General features: G+C 39.7%; 2 protein-coding genes and 1 non-coding gene across 4 annotated transcripts; 2 read left to right on the forward strand and 1 right to left on the reverse strand.

The window, feature by feature from the left end:
- The first annotated feature begins 449 nt into the window (after positions 1-449).
- On the forward strand, positions 450-11,356 carry polg (polymerase (DNA directed), gamma). 2 transcript variants are annotated; one of them, XM_034686716.1, is made up of 23 exons: positions 450-636; positions 1,257-1,854; positions 1,965-2,160; positions 3,185-3,352; positions 3,500-3,646; positions 3,737-3,816; positions 3,908-4,090; positions 4,201-4,334; positions 4,658-4,781; positions 4,887-5,111; positions 5,224-5,341; positions 5,664-5,744; positions 6,287-6,400; positions 6,490-6,650; positions 6,741-6,794; positions 6,889-7,006; positions 7,119-7,254; positions 8,567-8,813; positions 8,915-9,037; positions 9,169-9,337; positions 9,556-9,764; positions 9,853-10,013; positions 10,595-11,356. In XM_034686716.1, the coding sequence occupies exons 2-23, from the start codon at positions 1,283-1,285 to the stop codon at positions 10,657-10,659; spliced, it is 3,585 nt and encodes a 1,194-aa protein (XP_034542607.1). In that variant the 5' UTR covers positions 450-636; positions 1,257-1,282; the 3' UTR covers positions 10,660-11,356. The 2 variants fall into 2 exon arrangements, with proteins under 2 accessions (XP_034542607.1, XP_034542608.1); XM_034686717.1 differs by having other exon boundaries at positions 507-632.
- fanci (FA complementation group I) lies at positions 10,242-22,377 on the reverse strand. Its single transcript, XM_034686714.1, has 38 exons — positions 22,227-22,377; positions 22,019-22,118; positions 21,836-21,908; positions 21,618-21,748; positions 21,331-21,484; positions 21,169-21,226; positions 20,922-20,963; positions 20,208-20,331; positions 20,041-20,126; positions 19,802-19,934; positions 19,638-19,715; positions 19,376-19,512; positions 18,997-19,177; positions 18,795-18,882; positions 18,549-18,679; positions 18,386-18,456; positions 18,117-18,231; positions 17,899-18,021; positions 17,608-17,676; positions 17,404-17,505; positions 17,124-17,315; positions 16,044-16,165; positions 15,790-15,951; positions 14,293-14,472; positions 14,037-14,203; positions 13,880-13,950; positions 13,647-13,763; positions 13,515-13,566; positions 13,315-13,442; positions 12,386-12,451; positions 12,194-12,290; positions 11,904-12,088; positions 11,765-11,821; positions 11,629-11,688; positions 11,412-11,486; positions 11,178-11,273; positions 10,919-11,020; positions 10,242-10,831 (listed from the first exon to the last, which is right to left on the reverse strand). The coding sequence occupies exons 2-38, from the start codon at positions 22,109-22,111 to the stop codon at positions 10,769-10,771; spliced, it is 3,981 nt and encodes a 1,326-aa protein (XP_034542605.1). The 5' UTR covers positions 22,112-22,118; positions 22,227-22,377; the 3' UTR covers positions 10,242-10,768.
- A 1,795-nt stretch (positions 22,378-24,172) lies between these two features.
- Positions 24,173-24,245, forward strand: trnar-acg. The gene has a single exon. It is a non-coding gene; the product is annotated as a tRNA-Arg (tRNA).
- The last annotated feature ends 1,724 nt before the right edge of the window (positions 24,246-25,969 follow it).

Genomic DNA, 25,969 nt, shown 5'->3' on the forward strand with positions numbered 1-25,969 from the left:
GGTAGGTGTCAGACCACACGATTGACATTTGGCTTAAGAGACGTCAAATAATCACATTGAGTGATAAATCTGGCTGTTAAAGACAGCAGGGTGAGAATTTTGTTGAAAACACTACTTTTGCATGTACAGAAAAAGAGATGAGGTATCACTTTGTCCACAATGGGGTTCCAAATTGGTGTAAATCAAAAGTTCCTCACAGGAGCTTTTAAAAAATAAAAGGGGCAAATATATTTTTTTATTATTATTATTCTGAGAAAACAGTCAGAATTCTGACTTTAATCTCAGAATTCTGACTTCAATCTCAGAATTCAGACTTTTTTCTCAGAATAATAATAATAATAATTAAAAAAAGTTTAGCCCTTGATTTTATTTAATTTCTCTGCTGGCCCTAATCCTCTTCCATAGGATATGCTTAGCGCAGGAACATGCTGGTTAATTTACACCATCTTTACCACTGTGATTTCAACCCACAGTTGAAACTGTAATGTCAACCATAGACTGTATAAAATGATTTCAACCCACAGTTGAAAATCACAAGTGTTTAAAACACGATAGTCATCCGTACCGCTCGGGGTCGCCACCACTTCTTTCTTTCAGTGTTAAAGCACCGCGGGGAATGGAGGGCGGCATGAGTAGGTAACAACTTCATGTTTCTGTTGTGCGATTTAAATAGAATTAAGTCGACTGTTTTAACGTTGTCATCATCATCAAATAGGTCGGACGAGGTGTCCTTTTCAATGTTGATGACATTATACCTTACACACGTATAGAGTGCATGTTTGAGTAGATATCGTTTCTCAATAAATAGCAACACGGGTGAAATTTTAGTAAACACAAGTTAGAAGGTCGGCGATTAATTCATGTAAACAAGGAGACTGCATGTGTTATTTACCTGGTTTATATCTCAGCAGATTAAATAACCCTTAAGTAAGGTTAGTCTCGGAGTTGTCGGTATACGTTTGCCTATTTAAGAGTTGGTGGTAACTTGTGAGTTAGCCTACTTACATTTTTCTGAGAAAAATCCTGAAAGATTTTCTGGAAGTCCTAACAAATGAATACTCAGAGATCAGAAAATGCAAAATGTCTTTGTGTTCCTGTTGTATAATTTTTCACAGGATAGATTACACATCACACATTAATTCAGCATAATGTTTGTGTATACACAATCCATCGAGATGATAGATCTTGCCACATTTAAAGAGATACAAATTAGGGCCTAGCTTTCTCAATGTTAATTTTGTATACATCTCCTTCAGCTCTAGTTTGAAGCCTTCATGAGGTGATGCTGCATTTGTTGCGCTGTCCTCTGCAGAGGACTCTCATCTCTCTGCCATGGAGGTGCCAACGCTCCCTCTGCTCCACCAAACCTCACTCTGTTCAAGGGGAGGACTCCACAGAAACCCGCATGAACCCCCTTAACATTCAGATGCTTTCAAGGAACCTCCATGAGCAGATCTTTCATGACCTTGATCCAGTGTATAGAGAGGATGATGTGGAGCGCAGCATCAGGCACCTGCAGCAACACAATCTGTGGGGGAAGGAGACGTCACTGTTACCTGATGTGGAGCTGAAGCTCCCCAGAATGTATGGCAAAAATATTGATGAGCACTTTCGAATATTGGCTGAGAAGCAGAGTCTTCCTTACCTTGAGGCGGCCACCAAACTGCACCTGGCAGGGCTCCCTACCATGCCACAGGAATGGAGCTGGGAGGTTGGCTGGACCCGCTATGGGTCAAATGGCAAGAGTCAGAGGGTAGATTTCCCAGAGGAGTCGGCCCTGGTGTTTGACGTGGAGGTGTGCATGACTGAGGGACGATGTCCAACACTGGCTGTTGCTGTGTCTCCCACTAACTGGTGAGGAACAAGCAAAAATTATACGTGGTAAATGTTGTAATATAAAAATATTGGGTGTGAATTGTTTGGTTCCCACTTTTAATATTTAATATCCTCTCTTGCTACTGTAGGTACTCTTGGTGCAGTAAACGCCTGATTGAAGAACGGTACTCCTGGTCAAACCAGCTTACCCTTGCTGACCTCATCCCACTGGAGACACCTTCAAATTCTGCACGCCCTCCAGGTGGACAGTGGAAGGAGAGGCTCATAGTGGGTCATAATGTCAGCTTTGACCGGTCTTTTATTAAAGAGCAATACTTACTCAAGGTCAGTATTCAAAGCCATTCATTTTGTCATGTCCTGGTCTCTTATTTGGGAATTTAAAAAACACAACTTAGCTGTTTTTTCTTTTAGTTCAATTTGTCTCCACCTTGGCTGCATCATGTTATGATCCTCATTGGCTGAACCAAAGAGTAAATGTGTTGGGTGGCATATCATCAACACCCAATCACATCTTCATTCAATTTTGTTAAAACATTGTGAGCAAGTCAGAATCTTGGTGTAATTTTTGATTCCGACCTTCACTTTGATTACCACATTACCAATTTAAGAAGAACATCAAAAAACATCTCAAAACTCCGACCATTCATACCCCAAACTGATGCTGAGAAATTAGTCCACTCATTCATATCAACCCGGTTAGATTATTGCAACTCACTGTACACAGGCCTATCCAAACACTCCATAGGACGGCTCCAACTCATCCCGGTTCTCAAAACACTTCACTGGCTCCCCGTTCAATACAGAATCCATTTCAAAATCCTATTATTAGTCCATAAGCACTCAATGGTTCAGCTCCCCAGTACATCTCTGATTGCTCACAGTGTATAACCCAACCAGGATCCTTAGGTCAGCAGGTGGAAATCTTTTAAATGTACCCAGAGTCAAATCAATGTCCGGTGAAGGGGCCTTTAGTTACTGTGGTCCATCTTTTTGGAACAAACTGCCTGCTGACATCAGATCCATAACATCTGTCTCCACTTTCGAAAAAAGAATCAAAACATATTTATTTTCTCAAGCATATGAATGATATAATGACTGTTGTGACTGGATGCATGTGAAGCAACAATTGCTGTTTGTTTTGATTGCTGTGATGTATGTTGGGTGTATCTATTGTTTTTCTGTTTTTATTTAATCTATTTGGATTTTTTTATTTTTTGAATTCTCCATGTAAAGCACATTGAACTTGCTTGTAATGAAATGTGCTTTATAAATAAAATTGCTATTGCTATTTAGCTTCCTGGCTAGGACGGTAAGTTCAGGTTTATACAATTAGTTTTCTTTCCCCAAGGGTTCTAAAGTACGCTTCATGGACACTATGAGTCTTCACATGGCGATCTCTGGTCTGACTGGGTTCCAGCGCACTTTGTGGATGGCCAATAAAATGGGAAAAAGGAAGGGTCTCCAGGAGGTGAAGGAACACATCAAGAAAGCTGGACAGAAAAAGCAGGGCCCTGCGGTTTGTGTCTTAAATTCACTATATTTTGGCGACAATATGCTTTTATCAGTAATAATGTTGCAGCTTGTCACAAGTTGAAAGTGTCAGGATCATTTAGTGAGGTTTGGTGCCGTTGTAATCATTTTGCCGTGATGTTTTTGTGCACAGATTGGCTCCTGGGACTGGGTGAACATTGGCAGTATTAATAACCTGGCTGATGTCCATGCTCTTTATGTGGGAGGACCCCCACTGAAGAAAGAGGCCAGAGAGACCTTTGTGAAGGGGAGCATGGTGGATGTCAGAAACAACTTTCAGGTTAGAGGACACTGATAAATCTGGTTTCACATTAAAGCATCCTCATCCAACTGTAGGGGCTCATGATTTTGCTTCTGCTGACCTCTTCAGGAGTTGATGCAGTACTGTGCCATGGATGTTGAAGCCACACATCAAGTTTTTATGGAACAACTACCGCTTTTCTTGGAGAGGTTAGTAGTAGCAGTAATTGCCTGGACAACATTTTAAATAAGCTTCCTTCGCATTGCTGAAAAACTGATAGTATATCTCATCTTTTCTAAGGTGCCCTCACCCTGTGACATTTGCAGGGATGCTGGAGATGGGAGTGAGCTATCTTCCTGTCAATCAGAACTGGGGGCGTTACCTTGAAGATTCAGAGGACACTTATGAAGAGCTCCAAAGAGAGATGAAAAAGTCTTTGATGGCTCTGGCAGATGATGCCTGCCAGCTGCTGCAGGATGACAGGTGAGAAGAACACCCATTCTGCTTGCACTGACTAAGTGTGATGAGGTAATGCTAAGAAAAGGTTAAAAACACCCAATCCAAGTTGTATGTACTTTTGTTATTTATTTAAGATACAAAGAAGACCCCTGGCTTTGGGATCTTGAGTGGGATGTGCAGAAGTTCAAGCTGAAGAAAGCAGTAGTGAGTAAGAAGAAAAAAGTGGCTGAAACCTGGAGTTCTACTCCTCTTCCGGACTGGGAAGAAGGTATGAAATCAGCTCCTCAACTCATCCTTATTTATATAGCGCCTTTTGTACAAACAGGAAAATAATCCGACACATTAGAAACAGTTTTAAATAACTAAAATACACTAAAAGAAGTTAAAAAGGTGAAAATTAAATGAATTAAAACCTGTAAAAACACTGAATATTGTTGTTGTAAAAACCATGATAGAAACACAGACTGAGGATTTAACATTACTCAAAGTTTCTTGGACAACATTCTTTTTTTTTCTTTAAACAGTGTGAAACATGTTTTAATATCATGACAACAGCACAAAAGTAAAACTAGTTAATTTATTTTGAACCAGACCCAGGTCCACCGCCTGAAGAGGAGGTGGCTGGTCCATGTCCCAGCAGGTTGGTTGTGGAGAAGCTGATGGAAACAGTAGATCGACTTCCTAAGAGACGGCAACATCTGCCTGGACACCCAGGGTAAGACCGCTCTAAATGATTATTTATCTTTCCACTTCCATTTGCCATGGAGAGTGTACATCAGAGTCCGTCTGTCCGTCCGTCCGTCCGTCCCGTGTCCCTCAGATGGTACCGCAAGCTGTGTGAGAAGATGTCTGAGGACGACAGCTGGTCACCTGGAGCCGGCCTCATCAGCCTACAGATGAGACTGACGCCTAAGCTCATGGGTCTGATGTGGGATGGTTTCCCACTGCATTACACAGAAAAACATGGCTGGGGCTACCTGGTACCTGGACGCAGGAATAACCTGGTTACTGAGGAGGAAAACACAGGGCCTGTGTGCCCACACAGGTATTTATCATAGCAAACGACAAGATCAGAGCATGAACTACACATGATTTAATCCGGATAGTCACATGATTTGATGTGTGTCTTTATTAAAGCATGTGTATTTGTTCCACAGAGCTATAGAGAGTGTATACAGAGAGCATTGTGAGCAGACCTGCAAAAAGCAGCGGCAATATCTGAGCTCTGAGCCTTCAGAGGACTTCATGCTTACAGACAGCAGCGTGTGGGCAAAGGTATGTTCACTCATTTTGTAATTTACCTTATACTACTGTTTATAAATGCTGTCCCTTTATTTGTTTAAGATTACATATAGGCACTTCTGAAAGCTGTATATTTTGCCTTATTGTAAAACAGTAACATAACTTAGTCTATTGTCTGTAAATCCATCTTAATAGTTTTTACAGACTTGAGCTAACATGGACAGCATGTAGCTTGTGTCTTTCAAAAACGAAAGTGCTTCCAAATACTGTGGTTGTTTAAGTCGAGTGTTACAGAAAGTATCAAATCCTCCATCCATAATCCAAAATTATGTCTGTTTTGTAATTTCCTGTTAAGGTGGAAGAGTTAAGTTCCCGGGAAAGTCTGACTGAAGAAAACGAAGTCAAGATGATGAAAAATGGACAGAGAAAGAAAATTGTGAGTGAATGAAAAGGTGTTTGTAGTTCGGAGACACTTTTTGAAGTTGTTACAGAAATATTTTGAACACAACTGTCTTGTTGAATTACTACTTTCCAGCTCTTTGCAAAAAAAAATCTATTCTTCAATTTTTGTTAGATCCATATCCAGCTAGAGATTCAGCTCCGGCTCGAAGGACCATTAAAAAACTATCACTATGCTCAAATTAATGCAGTTAATTTTAATTTAGTAAATACTGAATTATGAAACCCCGACTGGTGTGCACATTTAAACACATAAATCCAAGAGCCCTTAAACATTTATTGAATGTCCAAGAAGATAAATTGGTTAGTGGACAGGGTACTTTTAATGATCAGTCTGTGAGGCGAGTACCAACTTCTATCCCCTTACCCTGACCTTTAGCACACAAAGAGTTAAATCTGTGATGTACAGACTTGGAATCCAGCCTGCAGTGTTTTGTGCTTATTTTGTGTTTTTAGTGTCACTGAACATAAATTAAACTTAAGTTGTGTGAATTTATTTTCATTCTGTCTCAACAACAGTCCAAAGACTCACATAGCATTTCAGATGGGAGTCACTGCCATTTTCACCATGGAAACGGCCCCTACGATGATGTAAATATCCCAGGGTGCTGGTTCTTCAAGTTGCCTCATAAGGTAAAGTTTGAAGATGAAATGAATTCGCACTGACAGATTGTTCCAATATGAAGTTAAAATCAAAGTCTCACTAACTATGTGTGTTTCAGGATGGAAATCACAACAACGTTGGAAGTCCTTTCTCCAAAGACTTCCTGTCCAAGATGGAGGACGGTACTCTTAGAGCAGGACGGGGTGGTACCAATGCTACACGGGCTCTTGAGATCAATAAGATGATTTCCTTCTGGAGAAATGCTCATAAGCGTATCAGGTACAGTTCATTTATGTCATTGAATGATTGCAACCAGCTCTTTCAGTCATTAAGAGGGTTAAGATAAGATTTTCCTGTGTGCTTTCACAGCTCTCAGATGGTGCTGTGGCTACGAAAAGGAGAACTTCCCCGTACTGTCAGCAGGTCCGTCTGTTATATTAATCACTTTTCTATATTTAGCCATATATTCAGCCATGTTGTCATTTAGTGTGTATGACAACCTGTCTGTCTCCACAAGACACAAAGAGTTTGATGAGGAGGGCCAGTATGGTGCCATATTACCTCAGGTCATCACAGCGGGAACGGTAACACGGAGGGCCGTGGAGCCAACGTGGCTGACTGCGAGTAATGCTCGGGTGGGAGACGGAGCTGTCAATGACAAACATTGACATCTGAGATTACTGACTCTTCATTTGTTTGAATAAAGCTGCATCTATCAGCTGGTCATTTTGTTTGTTTCTTTTTCAGACGGATCGGGTTGGCAGTGAGCTGAAGGCCATGGTGCAGATGCCTCCAGGATATCACCTGGTCGGAGCAGATGTAGACTCTCAGGAGCTATGGATTGCTGCTGTGCTTGGAGAGGCTCACTTTGCTGGCATGCATGGTGAGATTTGCCTGTTATCAAATCTGATAGACCTCCTTTCTCCCTTGATCTTTAATACCATATTATGAAAGTGTTTTTTTTCCATCACAAACTCTCATTACATTATAGAAAATGTACTAATTGTTTTGGGCCCCGTGCTGAAAGCCCAACCGCACTACTGTTACTGGGTATTGCCTAGGAGTGTGCGATATGAAAAATAAATCATATCACAATTATTTTTTTGGCAAAATCACAATCCCGAATTTATCACGATTCTTTCATTTAGATTACTCAGACTATTTTAAAATCATAGCCTTAAACGGATAAAAGATCATTTAAGACAGGATACTGTTCGAACACTTTTTAAATTTAGTTAAGCCATTTAGAAAACTTGTGCCAAGTACTATTAACATCAAACAAAAAAAATGACATGCATAACTTCAATTTCTTTTACTCATAGTCTTTTTCTTTCCTTAACTCAAAATGAAAAACAACTTAAACACAACATCAAAGTAAGGTGCAAACTTGCTGGGGGTCATGTCCTTTGCAAGATAAAACGTTACTGCTTCAGTTACATCTTTCCAGCGCTTACTTGTTTTCTCATACGGAGTGCCCTTATCAAATGCCTGTGTCAAAGCTGTTTGTTTTGCCTGTGTGGATGGTGGCTCGACACCGGTCTCCTCACCTTTTTACTTTCTGCATACTGTGTGTCGCTTTAGGAAAACCCAAACCAGTTCCATATTATCGAGGTAGAGTTTCTTTTAGGGACCAACTCCTCACTTTCACTTTCATTGCCAGCTATGCTTTCTCTCACGTAGTTGGGGCAAAAGAGGAGGGGGGATAAACAAACCAAGACACTGCCTACAGCTCGCTCTGATAGGTTCATCCCTGTGTCTGTAGTGCTTACATGAAATGGTCTAACAAATGGTTTGATTTGGCAGAGAGAAAAAAAACTTTGGATGCGGCTGTGCATGGGCACACTGACTTAAGGCACAGACACGGCACAACAAGGGATAGAATATGCACTACATCCGGTTCTACGATCTCTGTGCTTTGGCAGATCGTCGTCACATTCTAATCCTTCACGATCTAAGATTGTCATATCGCACGCTCCTCGTAGTGCCAATGTCATTTTTTGTCATAATCAAATTAAAGACTACCTACTGAAAAATGAGTCATTTATTCTCTCAAATATACTCAATGACCTCCATGGTACAAGTCCCCAAACGTCCTTGCTGCAGCAGTAGTTACAATGCCTTTGGGTGCATATTTATAACCATACTTCTTGGGAAAAGCAGCATCTGTGCTCATCTTATGTGTCCTCTGGATTCAGGTTGTACTGCGTTTGGATGGATGACCCTTCAGGGAAAGAAGAGTCAGGGCACCGACTTGCACAGCCGCACAGCAGAAACTGTGGGCATCAGCAGAGAGCACGCCAAGGTGTTCAACTATGGACGCATTTATGGAGCAGGACAACCTTTTGCTGAAAGGCTGCTAATGCAGTTCAACCATCGCCTGGACCAGACAGAAGCTGCCAGCAAGGCCAGGCAGATGTATGCCATAACAAAGGGAACACGCAGGTAGGAAGATAAATAGTTGTTTGTGTCATTGAGGAAAAACTTTTGTGCTTTGTGTTGATTTGATTCTTAGGCTGCCTGTTTGTATCTCTATGTTTTGACAGATACAAGCTCTCAGAGGAGGGTGAGTGGCTGGTTCGTGAGCTGGGCATAGAGGTGGAGAGCGAGGAGAATGGAAGTATCACCCTGGAAGAGTTGCGGAGGATCACTAGACTGGCATCACAGTGGTGAGGGAGCAAGATAAAACATCACATAAACATCCAGAATTATCACTGGTAGCATTTTGGATATCAGGATATATTTTTCAGCATCCTCCTGGTTGTGTTATTCCTTTGTTTCTTTGTCTCATCTACCTCAGCTCTCGGCGCAAGAGGTGGGAAATGGTCGACAAACGTCTGTGGGCTGGAGGTACGGAGTCGGACATGTTCAATAAGCTGGAGAGCATCGCCCATTCTGCCCAGCCAGCCACCCCTGTTCTTGGCTGCAGAATTAGCAGAGCGCTTGAGCCCAAAGCAGTAAAGGATGAGGTTAGACGGACCAACTCTACTATTGAACAAGCATGCTTAAGTCTACATCAAATCAAAAATATTTTAATTTGTACAATTTGGAAGGTTACCTGCAGGAATTGTTGATCTTCTTCAGCTAAGTTTGATAATAAACACCCCATGTGGATGTGGTTTGTTAATGGAGGCAAAAAAAAGCCTCTTTGCTCTTAAATTAATATGTTGCCATGTTTCTTTGTCAGTTTATCACAAGCAGAGTGAACTGGGTGGTCCAGAGCTCTGCTGTAGACTATCTACATCTGATGCTGGTGGCCATGAAGTGGCTCTTTGAGGAGCACAACATTGACGGCCGTTTCTGCATCAGTATCCATGACGAGGTGCGGTACCTTGTCTGCAGTGAGGACCGTTACAGAGCAGCACTGGCACTTCAAATCACAAACCTGCTTACCAGGTCTGCTATATTATTTTCTGTTAAAAAAAACATCCTCAAAGATTTAAAACCTTGCAGCTACTCTGATGTGTGCTTCTATCCCCTGCAGGAGTATGTTTGCCCATGCGTTGGACATGCAGGACCTCCCTCAGTCAGTGGCTTTCTTCAGTTCAGTCGACATAGACCAGTGTCTGAGGAAGGAGGTGAACATGGACTGTGCGACCCCCTCTAACCCCACAGGTCTGGTACGAAGATACGGCCTGCTGCAGGGTGAGTCTGCTCACTATAATTATTCTTTCTTTATCAGTAATAATATGGTGATTGTGAATGCATAGTTCTTGCAAGAACCAAAACTTTTTCTGAGAGTCTGTGCCCAGAAATACTTAAATGTGAGGGAATTTAATCTCAATCACAAACATTTTTACTCTTTCTTACCTTCCAGGCTTGGAAAGAGGCCATGCGAGATACAATTAGAGATAAAAAGACTATGAAACAGGATAAAAACAGAATAAGAAAATATTTATTTTCAAACAAAACAGCAATTTACAAAAATTGACAATCTCCTCAGTTTGCATTTTTGTGTATAGGAACCGATGAGTCCCCACCCTGCCAGGGTGTGCGAGGGACTGCTTTATGTTGTAACGACTTCACTATCCTTGAATGAGTCAGAGTAGTCCTTGAAACCCTAAAAGGGTGTAAAATGGAAATTACAGTAGAAAAAAACAACACACCATACAGTTGATATTTAACTTAACAAAAGCATGCCACATACTAAACATTTATTTTCATCAATGTTGACGTCTATAGGAACACAGCCAGCTTTATAACATTGTGTGCAAAACTCTCCACAGGTGAGGCGTTGGACATCTACCAAATCCTCGACATCACCAAAGGCTCTCTGAACAAAGGGAGATAAGCGTCAGATATTTGGAACAGTTCAAAGTGCCCACTGCCCGTTCAGCAGCTGCTCAAGTTCGAGACCAGAGAGGGATGTGGAGTTGTGTTAACCAAACAGGAGCAGAGTGTCACTGTTTTCTTTTCTTCTGTTTGGGTTCTTGAGTTTCTTCGGCTTCCTGTGACTCTGTGTTCTGAAAGGGAGGAAAAGAGTACGTTCAAGGGAGTCAACTGTTTGCACCTCGAAAGGAGTCTGAGAGACACAGAGTGCACTGAATTACCTCGTCATTCTCATCCTGCTCCTGCAGCGCTGCATCCAGAGTAGCAGCGTTGATGCGGAAGTCTCTTGAGGTGCTCAGCTTCATGTACTGCATCAGATTTACCTGCACAAGCACACACATAGACACACATTATGCTGTATGAGTAACCACTCCAGTTGACAATGTTCAGGACACCAACTGTGCTCTCAAAATGCTTTGAGCTATGTGTTTCTTAAAGAGGATCACATTGTATAATATCGCTCCAATCAAGGGTGAATACCTTTGATTTCTTTGATAGTGTGATGAGGAACTTCTCATACTGCTCAATGCTGAAGATTAAGTTAGGGATGGCCGTTGTCTCGCGCAGAAGTTTTGCCTAATGGGAACAATCTGGATTAAAAAAATGGTTCTGGTTTTGTTTAATATGTAAAAATAAAAAAAAAACACAGCATTTGGTTACTTTGCTATCATGGCTTTACATTTGTAAATACATTAAGAGACAAAATGTCCTCACAGAGGCAGCAGTGCTGACTTCACTCCTTTTCTTTTTCTTCTTGTCATCTGAACCTCCACCACCGAGTTCTCCATTCTTACAGGTGAAAAACACATCATTTCAAAACATCAACACTCCCTCTAGGAACTGTATCTGCCAAGTTCAATCCCCCCCCCCCAAAAAAAATCAAACACAGCAGTCATTTAAAATGCAATCACAACAGTGGACTGAGCTGTACCTGTGCATATGTGATGAATGAGTAGCACTGTGGTGTCAGGTGAGAACCAGACAGTTTGACCTGCACAGAGAACACTCTGTCAATATGACATTGGACATACTGAAAGATCCAAACAGACACTGTTAATCCAACTCACCAGCTTTTCAAAGCGTGCCGGCAGTGAACCATGCTGGCTTGAACACATCTGAATGTACTGAACGACACAGATTAAGAAATTAATGTCAAACCAGCCAAACTTCATTTATGTAGAGATCACAGAGCGGACGAACACGTACATATTTGACCAAAGTAGTCAGGATGGTGTATGTGCGGCTCAGTTCTCTCAGCAGTGTGATGGTCCAGGTGCCAGGCAGCAGGGCTGTCTGCACCAGTTCATTTAATGCTGTCAAAAGAGTCCCAAGCTGCAGAGTCACTGCTTTCTCAATCAGATCTTGCTGGCCTGCAGTCTGAGTGGCATCACCTACACACAGGAAACGGATACACCCCAGAAGTTAAGTCCCATTCCTCTTCCTGTTTTAGATCTCACCTTAAAGATAACTGAACACCTGTGAGAAATGCGTCTTACCAGAGCCGGATTTGTCAGAGGGCATGTGGCTTTTCTTTCTGGCAATTAGCCAGTCCACTTCATCGAGCACTCGGCCAACCTGAGACAGGACCAGCAGCTGGAGCGAAAGATTGATTTGATGAGCGTGAGGCACGAAAAGACAGTAAGGTATGTCACAGATTATCAGTGGCTGCGATTTAAAGAAACACTCACGGCTGCTGTGGATGCAGTCTTCATGTTGATGATGGCAAAGTGAGACTGTTTTTCCACTTCCACATCCTGATCACGCAGCAGAAAAGCATAACATTTGACTGAGTTGCCTTAATTGTCATGTAAATGTTTTTTAATAAACAAATCATTGTTTTAGTTTGCTGAGAATCTAATAGGTGTTACTTATTCAAATTTTAGCTGTAACCCACCACAGTAAAAATCTCACACGGTCCGATCCAACTATTCACTTAAACTTAAAACTACAAGGATTAGGATGATATCAGACGGTGTTCAATTCATTTAATCCTCCTGTTATGTTGCGGGTCAAATTGACCCTTTTTGAAGTCTTTTTAGGCAATATATGCCTTCCAAACCAGCTAAATGCAGCATAGAAATCTGGGCAGCATGTGACAGAAGAGGTGTCTCGGGTTAATTTATCAACATCACTTCATAAAAAAAAAAAATTAAAATGAAAAATGAAATAAACAAAAATCTGTCATAAAAACTGTTGTATTTATATTTAGGGCTTTCCAATGTACATAAAAAAATATTTAACATTAATTTAAATGAAAGACAAGTGAGTTATGCTCACTGAACCATGATCTGTGAGAGTTAAAAACCACCAATGGACTAAATCTTGATTTAAATAGTTAGTAATGGATTTAAGGATTAGATTAAAAACAATGTTTTGATTCTGACACTTTTGAATAATTAAATATACCCCGGGTCAAATTGACCTAGGAACATTATTGCTTTTCCAGAGAAACGAACATAACAGGAGGGTTAAGGTCAAATGTTTTTCAAAATAAACGTGGACTGTAGAAATTCCAATAAAACACACACTGACATAAAATGTATGTCATAATTAAATCACTTCCTCTTTCAAATTCCAGTTGATCTTCCAAGTATACCATGCCAAATAACGTGTGTACCTGATCAATATCTCCCAGGTGGCTGTGGATGTCCTGGCAGAGTTCCAACAGCAGACTTACTGGACTCTTGTAGAGAACATGCAGACTGAATAGAAGGGAGAGCAGGCCCTTGGAGAAAGGTGAATCCTCTAAAAGAGAGAAAATGATCAGAACGTGCCCAATAACACCCAACAGAGACACGAATCAAACACACAACTCACCAAAGCTGGTCTCCTTACATACTTTCACTGTCCACGTGATCATCTGAACAAACTGAAGATGTAGATGTGTGTAAATGTTAAATATGATATGGATTTGTATTGTGTGTGAAGTGCATCTATGATAACACTTACCTGTTGAGAGGACGGCTTTAGCTGGCGTGAAAGCACAGTCAAGATGCTCACCAGCAGCTGAGCCTCTTTGCTGTTGAATTCATCCTCACCGCCGCTTAACTGAGTAAACAGCGCCCTCTAGTGACAGACAGAAATCACAGCATGTTTGTGAAGCTGCCTGGAAATGAACCAGTGTTGGCAGGATTTAAAACTTAAAAAAATAGATGACAACATAACATTCTGTAAAGATGTACCTGAAACTGTCGGATGTAAAAGAAGTTCATCTCTGTGCCATCGTCTGGCTCTTCATTGTCCTCTGCGATGTCTGCAGGAAACAAAAAGTATTTAACATTTCGGTTTCTTCTTCCACTAAATTCACTGCATGTTGAGTTTTTACAGTGTCTGTCTGACCCATGGTAGAGAGGAGCTGAGGCATCCTATCCGGATAGCGCTGCTGGCAGGTTGTGAAGATCTTGAGTAGACCTTCCAGACACAGCAGAGACAAGCTGGAGCGCTTCTCCTTCTTCCCTGCATCCTCCACAGCGCTGGGGATGTTGGTGTAGCGCCACATCAGCACACTGGGATGATAACTCATTGTTTAAATGATCTCAACAAAACTTTATAATTATGTGACGTAATGCTGTTACTGAGACCGGGGAATTCAAACCTTGTCATTTCACAAAGGAACTGGAAAGTTTTGTCTGTGTTCTGTCCGTCTGAGCCATCTGCGTGTCCATGTTCCTCTAGCTGCTGGATCTTCTGCACAGCCACACTGACTGCATAACGCACAAATTCTCCGCTGGAGCGAAGCACTGAGAGAGCCTCCTCTCTGCTTTGAGTACTGTCCCTGGAACAAAAGAAATGTGAGAGATGCAACATGTTTTGTTGAAATTATCCGATGTATTATATTATCAGTACAATATCCAGAAGTTGATGATTTCATGCAAATTAGGCACAAACTGCGAAAACTGAAATTTAAGTAAGATTGAATATCTCAGATAAGGGTGAAATTTGCTTATTTTTTGCCTGATAAGATAGTTTTTCTCACTAAGCAGTTTTTATGTTAGTGTGTTTCACGTGTTTTGAGCGTTTTGGTCCTAAATTATCTCAGTATGATATTACAGCTTGTTACTGAGATGTTATGACCTATATTGAGTAATACATGCATGAAACTAGAATATCAACTGTTACAAAGCTGTTTCATCAACACTCACAAGTATAAAAGTGCTTTTTCAAAGTAATAATTTCTTATTTCAAGCATGAAATAAGAAATCATGACTTTGACACAATTGTATCTCTTCACACAATTAAAACAAATGACAGCGAAATGTAATCTACTGTTTTATTTTCAATGAAACAATAGAAAATATGTACTACTATATATTAGTAGAGTTGTCACAGTACTGTTAACTGACACTTAATATTTAAACATTTAACATTTCAAACTGAAATAATTACATTCAGATACGTTCTTCCAAATTACAGGGCAGACAATGATCCTACATAATGAGAAATATATTCTTAACTTTTGTCTTTCCATCAAGAAGAGTAAATATGTTTTTAGTATATCTTTGCTGGTTTCAAGAAATGTAACGCCTAGTGCATGACATTATGTCAAGATAATGGCACTAGCATTTACTTAATTTAAGAATATTTTTTAACATATTGAGAAAATAAGTCTCATATTTTTTTATTTCTATCAAGAAAAATGCACTTGTTATCAGTGAAAATACACAAATTTTAAGGTATTTCTGGGTTCATTGAGGTTAGATATTTTTACTTGTTTTGGAAAGTCTTGATAAGCCAAATTTTCTTGTTCTGTTGGCAGATAATTTTGCTTAGTGTAAGTAATATACCTCCAATTTTTGTATATTTTTTCTTGTTTTTGAAGGCTCGCTTTTTGCAGTGATCATATTTATTGAAACCTATCTAGTAGTTTACTTTTTAAGTTTGGCTGTCATTGCCTTAAACACTGTACACCCAAACAAGACATGAAAGTCTAAAAAAGAACTCAAATGTGTGCTTAGCCTAGTTAGCACAGAATCTACGGCACATTGTCTCAAGGTTTGTTTCAGGTGTAGATATGTTGTGATTTAAATTAATCACAAATAATCTATGCAGTTATAGCCAGCAGCTTTGAGCAAGCCATAATTAAAGCATTTACCTGAAAAGCACAGTGAGGAGAGTCGATATGAAGCCCAAGGAGAGCAAACTGCGCGGCGTCTTGTGTGAGGGAACTCGACCCTTTCCGGATTTCTCCTTCAGGATGTCGGACAGCTTGTGATAGCGGTTGAACAACTCCAAGAGCTCCTCAAAGTGGCTCTTACTAAAGCACACAGAGGCAGGCAATTTTCAGACGTAAATCAACAACAAGCACATAACAAACATCCTGTCCACAAAAAGAGAGGTGGCTCTCACATGTAGTTTGCTTTGGTAAAGCTGAACTCCATAAGGACCTCGTACACTCCCATCACCAGCACAGCATAGATATTGTTCTTCACCCCAACGCTGGAACTCATGGAGAACTCGGCTGACTTGTCCTGCTCAACACAAACACAGAACATACAGGGCCTTGCACATGTATACACCCTCTTGGTCTATTCCACATTTTACCATGCTAAAATGTGAATGTAAGAGCACTTCACCTGAAGGCAGTTGATTTTCTTTTCAGACAGATGTTTAGAATTGTTACGATTTTTCCGTGAAAATAATTTTAAGACAACATAATATCCTTCCTTCCCACTTCAAATGTTCAACTTTGTGGTTTCACCCTATTGTATAAAACTCCAATAAATAACCTTTTCTTCTTTAGTTATCACGGGACAATATATCAAATGTTGTGGTGGACATCTCACAGAGGCTTATCTTGTGATGATGCCTCCAGTGCCACAAAACTAATAACAAGCAAAGGTGTATCAGCAAAGTGGCTGAGTGTTACATTTGTCTGTCTGTTTGTGCCGTTTTTGATGGTCTTGATATCCAGGATTTCAATGTGCAGCTGTGGGTTTTGGGCAGGATGGCCGGTGGGTCTCCTTTATTTTCCCTAAGTTAATGTAAAGACATTTGTTGCCACAGCTGTGCGATTTGTGACAGTATTGAAAAGGTGAAAACCAAACTTTTTGTTTTTTGCATTACCCTTTTTCTTTGAGCCTCTTTTTTACATTCATTCATTCTTTGTACATTTTTGATAAGTGTATTGAGCATGATTTAGGAATGGAATGTGGAGAAAAAAAACAAACTGAGGCCACACTTATTTGCTCCCTCACTCAACTCATAAGGACACCTATTGTTACCTATACCTATTGTCACCTTTACTATTGTTTTCTTCAGCCAGATTACAGCATACTGCTGTGAAGTAATCACTCCAAAACAAAGTTCAAAAGATTGAGTCAATGTTTCTCCTGAACAGAAAGCAAAGACTGTGCAAAACCTTTAAAAGTCATTAAATGCAGTTCTGTGCACATCATTTTTTACAGCGTAAGCCACTGTCTTGCATACCAGTTCAAAGTCCTCCAGTTCACACTTGATCATGCGTCTTGTCATGCTCTCCAGGATCATCTGCAATTCAGTCTGGTACCCCTCCTCCTCCTCTTCATCATCATTATCACTGTCATCAGGGTTGGGGTGGGCTGACTGGCGCATGTTCTGCAGCCACAACAGGCAGTGTATAGTACAGCTCACCAGATGAGCCTGACAGGAGATAAATCAATACTCATGACAGAAATTAACACAGAGGAAAAACAGAGTCATAAAAGTTCAAAACGGCAGATAACAGTACCAGGGGCTCCTGCAGATAGACTTGGTTTCCGAGAGCTGTGATGCACGGTTCCAGTTTTACTGGGGGCAGGAGGTCCTGTTCAGGTTCATAGTACCGCCTCAGCTGTGGTTCAAAGGACATGACATAAAGCTTTCCATGTTACTGATAACATTACAAGCTGGCAATTTTTGAATAACACAGTATGCACGTGAAAGACAAGCATACCTGTGAGAAGAGGGTCTGCATAATGGAGCTTGCAAGTTGAGAGTTGCGGCGAAGGACGTCATAGAAACCCTGAAACAGAAAAAAAAAGTTTCCTCTGAAAACAAACAATCAAAAAACCATATCTCACTCCACTTCAAACAAAATACAAACATTTAGGGGTTTCTTTGACCAATTTGTCTATAGTTAAAGGATTTCTGTAAAAAAGGTAAAAGTGGAATTCTGGTTTTGAAGTGAAACAGCAGCTAAATCAAAATAAACTTCTGGACAGGCTCAGAAAATTAGACAGCTTACCTCATAGAGCATGAGACGAATATCAGCCTGCTGGCCGAGGCAGCGACGCAGACTGCTAAGGATCTCCAGACAGAACGCTTCGTTTGCAGCAGAGTTGTAACGAGAGTGAACGTCTACCTGGATCTATTCAGGCAGATGGTTAGTACTCTGCAAATTGTAAAATCATCACCACTTGCATAGACATCTATCCAAAGACCACAGTGGAATTGTAACTATACCTGGCTAGAGGAGACTGCCTGGCTACACTGGCTGGAGGCCATGCTGCCCAACACTTTGAAGTTCTTCAACAGCAGCAAGAAGCCGGTGACTGCGGACTTCCTGCCGTCCAGTTGGCTGGAACCAAGTCAGAAGAACAATGTGGGATATGATCTTGAATTGTGGGTAAAACTACCTCTCTTTTTAAGTACAGTTGTACCATCAAATGTGTTATCAGATCTGTTAACTATACTGTTAAACTTTGTCTAATTAAGAGCATATCAGTACAAACCTGGAAAACATGGCCTTCCGGAGAACTAGAATCAGATTATCTTTTAAGGACATGCTGACTTTGAGCAGGGGCTGGAGATTTAAGAGAGAACAAGGAATAATGAAAAAAAAACGCAAACCTCTGGAGTAACTGTTTGTGTGTGCATGTTTTTAATTTTAGGTACCTGGACTGCTTTAAGTAGACCTTGAACTGTGGCTAACGGCAGGTATGACAGGTGGTCAAATGTCTCTGTCACCTTTGAGGATGACTCCAGAAGGATCATGGGAGCAGAAATGACAATGTCGGAGAAAAGGTCTGTTGAATTGAGATAGAAAAGAAGGACAAACGTTACAATGCAGTGACTAAATAGACTGATAAGATACTGGTTACAATCAGAAAGCCATGTATGATGTCTCTGAGGTTGTAATACCCAAGTAATGACTGACAGGTGAGGCCGTCTTTGTGACCAAACGATTCAATACTTGCTCCAGTATCTCTCCTCTGATAGGCTCGTGCATCTGTTTTAGGAGTAAGACACATCTTTAAGTGAGAATCAAACAAAATGTGAACTTATAGTCAATAATATGTTATTTACATTGTAATAATTATATAAAATAAACACCAATTGTTACCTTAAAGCCCTGCAGGAGAACCTGTCTTCCCAGCTTACAAGCCTGCTGAGCAGGGGTCCGGGCTATGGTAGAAGAGCCTTCAATAGTCTTTCCAAAAGGTCCAGGTTTGGGTCCCAAGTTATCCATAAGAAAGAAGCCAAGCTGCACAAGCCCCTGGGTCACATGATCCCAGCCAAACACACTGCATGGGTGGGAGAGAAGGATTTATGGGAAGAAGAGTTAACACAAATTTCGTTATGATTTAAACTAGGAAAAATAATTCAGTTTTACTCCTGGCTTATTTATATATTTAGTATAAACGTGTACAATATGTGCATGTTCATATACAATAATAGTTTGTTTTTTTTTAAATCTCAGTGATCTCTCAAACTATTTTGACCTGTTCTTAACTGTGTCCAGTATCATCTGAGCCACGCTGCAGTGTTCAGGCAGAAGGTCTTGTAGGAACTTTGACCCCTGCTGCAGCTGCTCATCCTTGAAGCTCTTGATAATTGCCCCCTTCATAAGTTCAAACACCTACTCAAATCAGGGAAAGCAGAGAAAAAAATGGCAAAGTAGAAGGGACTTCATAAAATAACACTCAAACAACATGTATTTGATAAAAAAAAAGCAGCCTGGGTGAAATAGGAAACATTTCTAACCTGCTCTTCATAACGCTGAATGCGTGCAACTGAGAGCAGCAAAGCAACGCTGAAAGGGCACAAGTCACCATAAGACGTCTGTGGAAATGCAATTGAATATTTAAAGCACACTCTTTTGTGTAGTTAAAATAACTGTACAGAGACTGGAGTAAGTTATGCAAAACCTTTATGCTTTTAAGAAATTCTCTCCCGAGTTCATGATCAAGTCGTATAGCAAAGACAATGTGGAGGATAGCAGTACCCTCCACATGCCTTAGCTGGTCCTGAGGGATGGACTGAACCTCTAGATCCAGGCTCCTGAGAAAAAACCATAACAGATAAAATCAACATTCAGTAAGTATTTTGTTACTCAGATAGATACCCTTTTATAAATACAGTATGTTGCAGAGTAGGAGCCACTCACTCTCCATGTTTCTGCTCTTCCTCCTGGCGAACATCTTGCTCCTTAAAATAACCGATAATGCCATCCAGGACCTGTTTCTTACAACCCTATTGTAATATTTAAAATACATAAGAATTTTGACCTGTCACTAAAAAATGAAATGATGTCTGTCACAGATACACAATTACCTTTGCAGATAATAGCAGCAGCTGATAAACCAAAGGTGGGATCTCCTGCAGATCCAGTTTGTTAAACATCCTCAACACTTTCTCAACCACGAACTGCAGCTCCTCTGATGACAAAGGCACATCCCTACAGTGAGGCAGACACAAAAGAACTGATGGCTAATGTATAATAATATATATAATATATACGTATATCCACATAGCAAAATTGGTCTGGCCTGGTTCTGGCCCACAATACACTTAGACTCGGCTAACATACCGCAAAGAATGACGGTTAAGTGGCCCAGATATAGTTTGCCAGAGACGGCCCACACATGGGCCAGCTAAATCAGAAGCTCAACCTTAATCAGCCCAGATGCGGCATGGACAGATCTGGGCCACATAAACCAAGCCACAATCTGGCCAGATGTGGCATGCCATCATATATACAATGCCATCATTTCCAGACCTGGCCCACATCCGTTTGTCATACCACCTATCATGCCAGCAGTCAGCCAGCAGTGCCGGCTTGACAACAGATCTGGCCCAGATCTATCTGCTATGTAGGTACTGTATATATATATAATGTAATGCATTGAAAAGAAGCATGAGGCGCAAATATTATCAGGTAAAAACAGTTATATTATTAAGAAATTAATGAGAATTAATGCAAATTCTTTATTATTCTGGGAAAAAAAATTGAGCTGCATCTAAGAATGTGGTGGCTTAAGTTCTAACCTGAACATGGTTGTCAGGTGGATGACAGACTGGGGATCCCATCTGAAAAGAAAAATATGAATACAACAAACATCAAATTTGTTATCAACCATAACCATAGGTTTGAGCTCAAACATTATATCTTAGTGAGGACAGAAGATGTGTTGTCATTATGATAAATGCTTTTGTAACAAACTGGCAAGACTACCTCAAAGACAAAAGTGAAACTGCACATGCACAAATAGTTTAAAATCATAGAGGTCCCAACCTGCTGGAGCAGAGGCTGTTGATCAGCTGTTTCTTGTACTCCTCACCATTAAGTTCACCTAAAGGTGGGATAAAATAACTCATCATGAGACAGAGATTCACTCTCAACGTTTTCAAACTTCTGATCTAACTAAAGTCAATAAAGCTAGGAATGGGCACATACCTTTGCCATAAGACAACGCCTCACACGCTGAAAGGGCAGTAAGCACTGTAGGAAACAACTCCAGTGATTTCCCACTGCCCATTTTCCCCACCTTAATGGCTTCAACGAAAAGAGACGCCACTTGTGCAAGAGAGGACCCAGAGAGTGTGTGAGCCTGTGTGTAACATTTAGGAAGCAAAGTAGTAGTTAGACACTTCAGTCAATAGAGGCAACTTAAGAAAGGGGTCTTGTATGAGGAAGCAAACCAGACTAGCTTCATTGACTTGACATTGACTTTGTTGTTTTACCTCCAGCATCAGCAATCCAATGATATCTGCTGCCACCTCAGTCTGAAGATCCCCAGACTCACACAGAGGGATGCAGTGTTGATAAACAATAAGTCTGCGGTTTGATCCTTCAGTGGAATTGGAGGGTGAGCCTATAATTATAAGAGCACATACTTTGCTTTTACTGTACTGGATACCATGTGTGACATTAAAACAACATTGGGGTCATGTGGACTTACCTTTGAATATGCCTTTAATCATCGAGCCGACCTTCTTACCCTTTAATGCACCATTCGTAATCACGGTGATCAGCTTGAAAACAAATAACAGAAAGAGAAGGATTAGGTATCAGTGTTATATTTGTCAATTTCAAGCTATACAGCTTAAAAATGGGGTGGGTGAATTTGTAGGAATAGCTCTACCTGGTCATTATTAAGAGAGGACAGGTATTTCTGAAGCTCAGTGGTACTGTCTCCATCTGACAAAGTCACTATTTTATCCAAATCAGCCCTCATATTCAACCTGTGAAGATAAACAAGGGTGGCTGGTAAACGCAGTGACCGCAAGAAATCCGTGTTAGCCCAGTAAGTGTCATACGAAAAAAACAAAATGTACAAATAAAGGTTTTACCTTTACTTGATGACGGTCTGGTGTTGGCAAAAACTGATCCTGAACATTCAATTTGTATAAACTAAGCCTGTCTTTGAAAAGCCACGGTCCAACTTTCATAACACGAAAAGAAATTCCCGCCAACAGTCACTTCCTGTTTTGCTTCTTAGTTGCCATGTTGGATCCGAGAGTGCTACCTATCACATAATTTAATTGTCCGATCTTTATATCATATAAGTACATATTTTTGTAGAATATATGGAGTATTCTCGACGAGATATAGTTTTTAAAAAATGACTGAAGTAGAAAAAATTAAACCACATTATTTCTAGTTTAAAAATTAATCAGAAAACCGGATTCCTACGGACCTGGCAACCCCTTTGACAAGACACGCCTCCAAGACTCCAAAGTAATCATGCCGTTTTATTCATTTTAAAAAAATGAAACGAAGCTTTAACAAAAATACATCTCAAAGGGAAATAATGTCATTTTGATTTAACATTAATCTGATCTTGCATCTCACCTTTCCAATTTGGATAAATAATATTGAATATTAAATGACCCATGGGGAGTAAATAAGCTGAAATCATGTAGAAATTCGTGTTTTGCTAACCTCCACCTGTGATATAGTGATTGTAAAAGCTGTCAGCCCTCTCAATGTCATAACATTCACGCAGATCTAAACTCTCCTTATGAACATAAATAAGATGCTACGGTATCGCCTGACGTTGCCAGCGATAACAGGGCTGAAACCACTTAAATAAGGTATGGATAATATAGTTATTTATTATCTGAGAGGAGCTGAAGATTTGAGACTTTTAAACGTAAACTAAAAACGTGTATACTTAGTCTGGCTTTTATGTAGGGTTCAGCTATGATATTACTTTAATTTCTTATATTGATTTGAATGTTGTTTTATTATTTCATTAATTTAACTATTTGTTTTTTTTTTTACTATGTATCTACTCAATTGTATTGACATGTCAAGCCTTTATTTAATCTTCAACTCTTATCCCTTCCCTTTTTTATTTATTTATTTTAACTATTTATATTCTGAAAGTTAATTTGATGCTTTACGTTATTTTCATCACACACATTTTATTATTATTGGTGTGCATTAGCCTCTGCTTTAAAATTCATTCTTTATTTTTAATATGTCTTGCCATTATTTTATTTCTGCTTCTTTCTTGTTTTCAATCGCTGTGAAACACTTTGGGTTGCATTTGACTTGTATGAAAGGTGCTATATAAATGAAGCTTGATTGATTGATTAATTGATTGATTGATTGATTGATTGATTGATTGATTGATTGATTGATTGGTTGATTTATTGGTTGGTTGGTTGGTTGGTTGATTAGTTGGTGATTTAAACAGTGTAGATTGATGTTTAATATATAACATTGAATGTCAACACGTTTTTTTTAAAAAGGGTCAATGCTCTAATAAACTTTTCAGAAACACAGTGACACATACCAATTTGTCGCCTGCGTATCTGTATTGGTTTGCTTGCTGTAAGAAAGAATCTCATGCTTTTTTTGAATGGAACCAACTAGGGCGAAGGGATGGCTGCTTTAGGAACATAGACGAGGTAAGATATAAGGTCCAAATCGAGTACTTTCTTTTATTTATAACACTAATCTCGATGCAAATTTCCCGGAATGTACGATGTTAATGTAATTTAATTTACATTAGTTGAATCATATATTGAAATGATCAGGTGGGCTTCGTACCCACTCGGTTGAACAGTAATTTGAGGCCGTGGCACTTGAAAAGTCGCCTAATTTATCTCAGGGTGTCTCAACTTCACACAGGGTTTGCATTATTGATTTAAAAGTGTAATGTACGTTTTGTTGGTCTTGTTCTGCTCTATTCAAAGCTGCCATCAAAGTTTGTTAAATACATGTGGATTTCAGTAAAAACGTAAAAAATGTATACTTTTTGGTTCCCATGATCCTTTGCGCTCATCTCGGGCCAGTGGCGCAATGGATAACGCGTCTGACTACGGATCAGAAGATTCTAGGTTCGACTCCTGGCTGGCTCGAAACTTTTTTTTTTTGTACTGGCAGGAATTGTACTTATTACCCGGGCAACAAATTCTGGTTACTAAATTCACTGTTATTTTCTATCAACATCCAACCGACTACTAATAGTAAGGACAGGCAGGAGGGAGGATAGTTGTTGTTTGTTTTTTTCATTTATTATTCAAGAGTAAAGGTGTTCATTTAGGCCTTCAGGTAGTATAATACAGTAACACATGAATCAAGTGAAGACAGATTAAATAATATGAACATAAAAATACAGAAGACAGGACAACAATACAATATATATAAAGTAAATACACTCATGACAACAAAAAAACAAACATATACAGAAATATGTAAATAATTGTTTACCTAGACTGTAAGAAAAACCAAGTTTGTTAAACTTAAAATTATTTGTAACCTGGCTGCCTCTATAAAGTCAGCTCGATGAAGTGTTTTGCTGAACCAAATTATTTTTTTAAGGCAGCCAGATGATCTTTTTGCTGACTTGTTCATCTCACTTGGAACTAGATGTGCCTATTTGTTGTTTCTTTGTATTTATAGCTAAGGTTATTGTTATTATATTTTTAGTTTATTTTTTATTGTAGTTCTTATTCTTATTCCTATTCTTATGCCTTGTACAAAGAGAGCACAGTTTACTAAAGTCAAATTCCTTGTGTGTTCTGGCATACTTGGCGAATAAAGCTGATTCTGATTCTGATGTGTCACGATCCCATCACATGACCGGAAATTAGCGCCGAACGTGGGGTTTTTGACTCGTTCTCACTAGTATTTCACCTTTCGAGCAGGGATTAATTATTTATGTATATAGTGGAAGTCTCAGTCGAGGTTGACAGATTATGGGACGCTTAGTTTAATTAACACCAATTATCCATTCCTTGTTTAACCTGAGGTAACGCTGTTTCATCAAAACTGCTTCATTCAGAGAAGTCACTTACAAGTATAGAAACACTCACACTCTGGGTCATGGTGCAACACAACGAACACTTTCCCAGCAGCCTTTGCTTCCAAACAGCCTATAGCATAACTCCTGGAACAAGACTTTTTAGTGCTGTTGCAAACATCCTTGATGAGAAAAGGAACAGGCTCAAACCTGACAAGGTAGAGATGTTGGTTTTCATCGAGAAAAACATACACTTCTTTCTGTGAAGCCAGAGGAGAGTAAGAATTAGGAGTGCAGTTCCAAAAAGCACACTACTGGCCTTACTTTATTTATAACACTGTGGCACTTTTATTTGCTTATTTGTTTACATGCCTGCTGGGGATTTTAAGTTGAGCTGCTGTTCGTATTTACATTAGACATTTTTATTTAATATACTGTTGCACTAAGCTTAAATGTGAAGAATTTTATTTTTATTATTATGTTTATTTGTTATTACTTGATTGTTCAAGCTACCTCACAGAAGTGCTCTGTTTATAAGTGTTAAATGATAAAATAAGCTGAAAAAAATAAAAAATAAATAAGGAACATCCTGGATCTGTTTGTGCGCTCTTCTTCATTTTTTTAATGTATTATAGAAGTATCGGATCGGGACACGGCATCGGCAGATACTCACAATCAAATGACTCGGACTCGGGGGCAAAAAATACCTGATTGGGACATCCCTACTTGTAACATTACGTTCATTAAAAAATACAAGTACTTGTCTTTTCTTAAAACAACCTAAGCCTCAATTTTCAAAAAATACTACATACAAATGATTTCTCAACATGGGACAACATT

This window comes from Notolabrus celidotus, chromosome 6, assembly GCF_009762535.1.
Source record: "Notolabrus celidotus isolate fNotCel1 chromosome 6, fNotCel1.pri, whole genome shotgun sequence".
NCBI classification, from domain to species: Eukaryota; Metazoa; Chordata; class Actinopteri; order Labriformes; family Labridae; genus Notolabrus; species Notolabrus celidotus.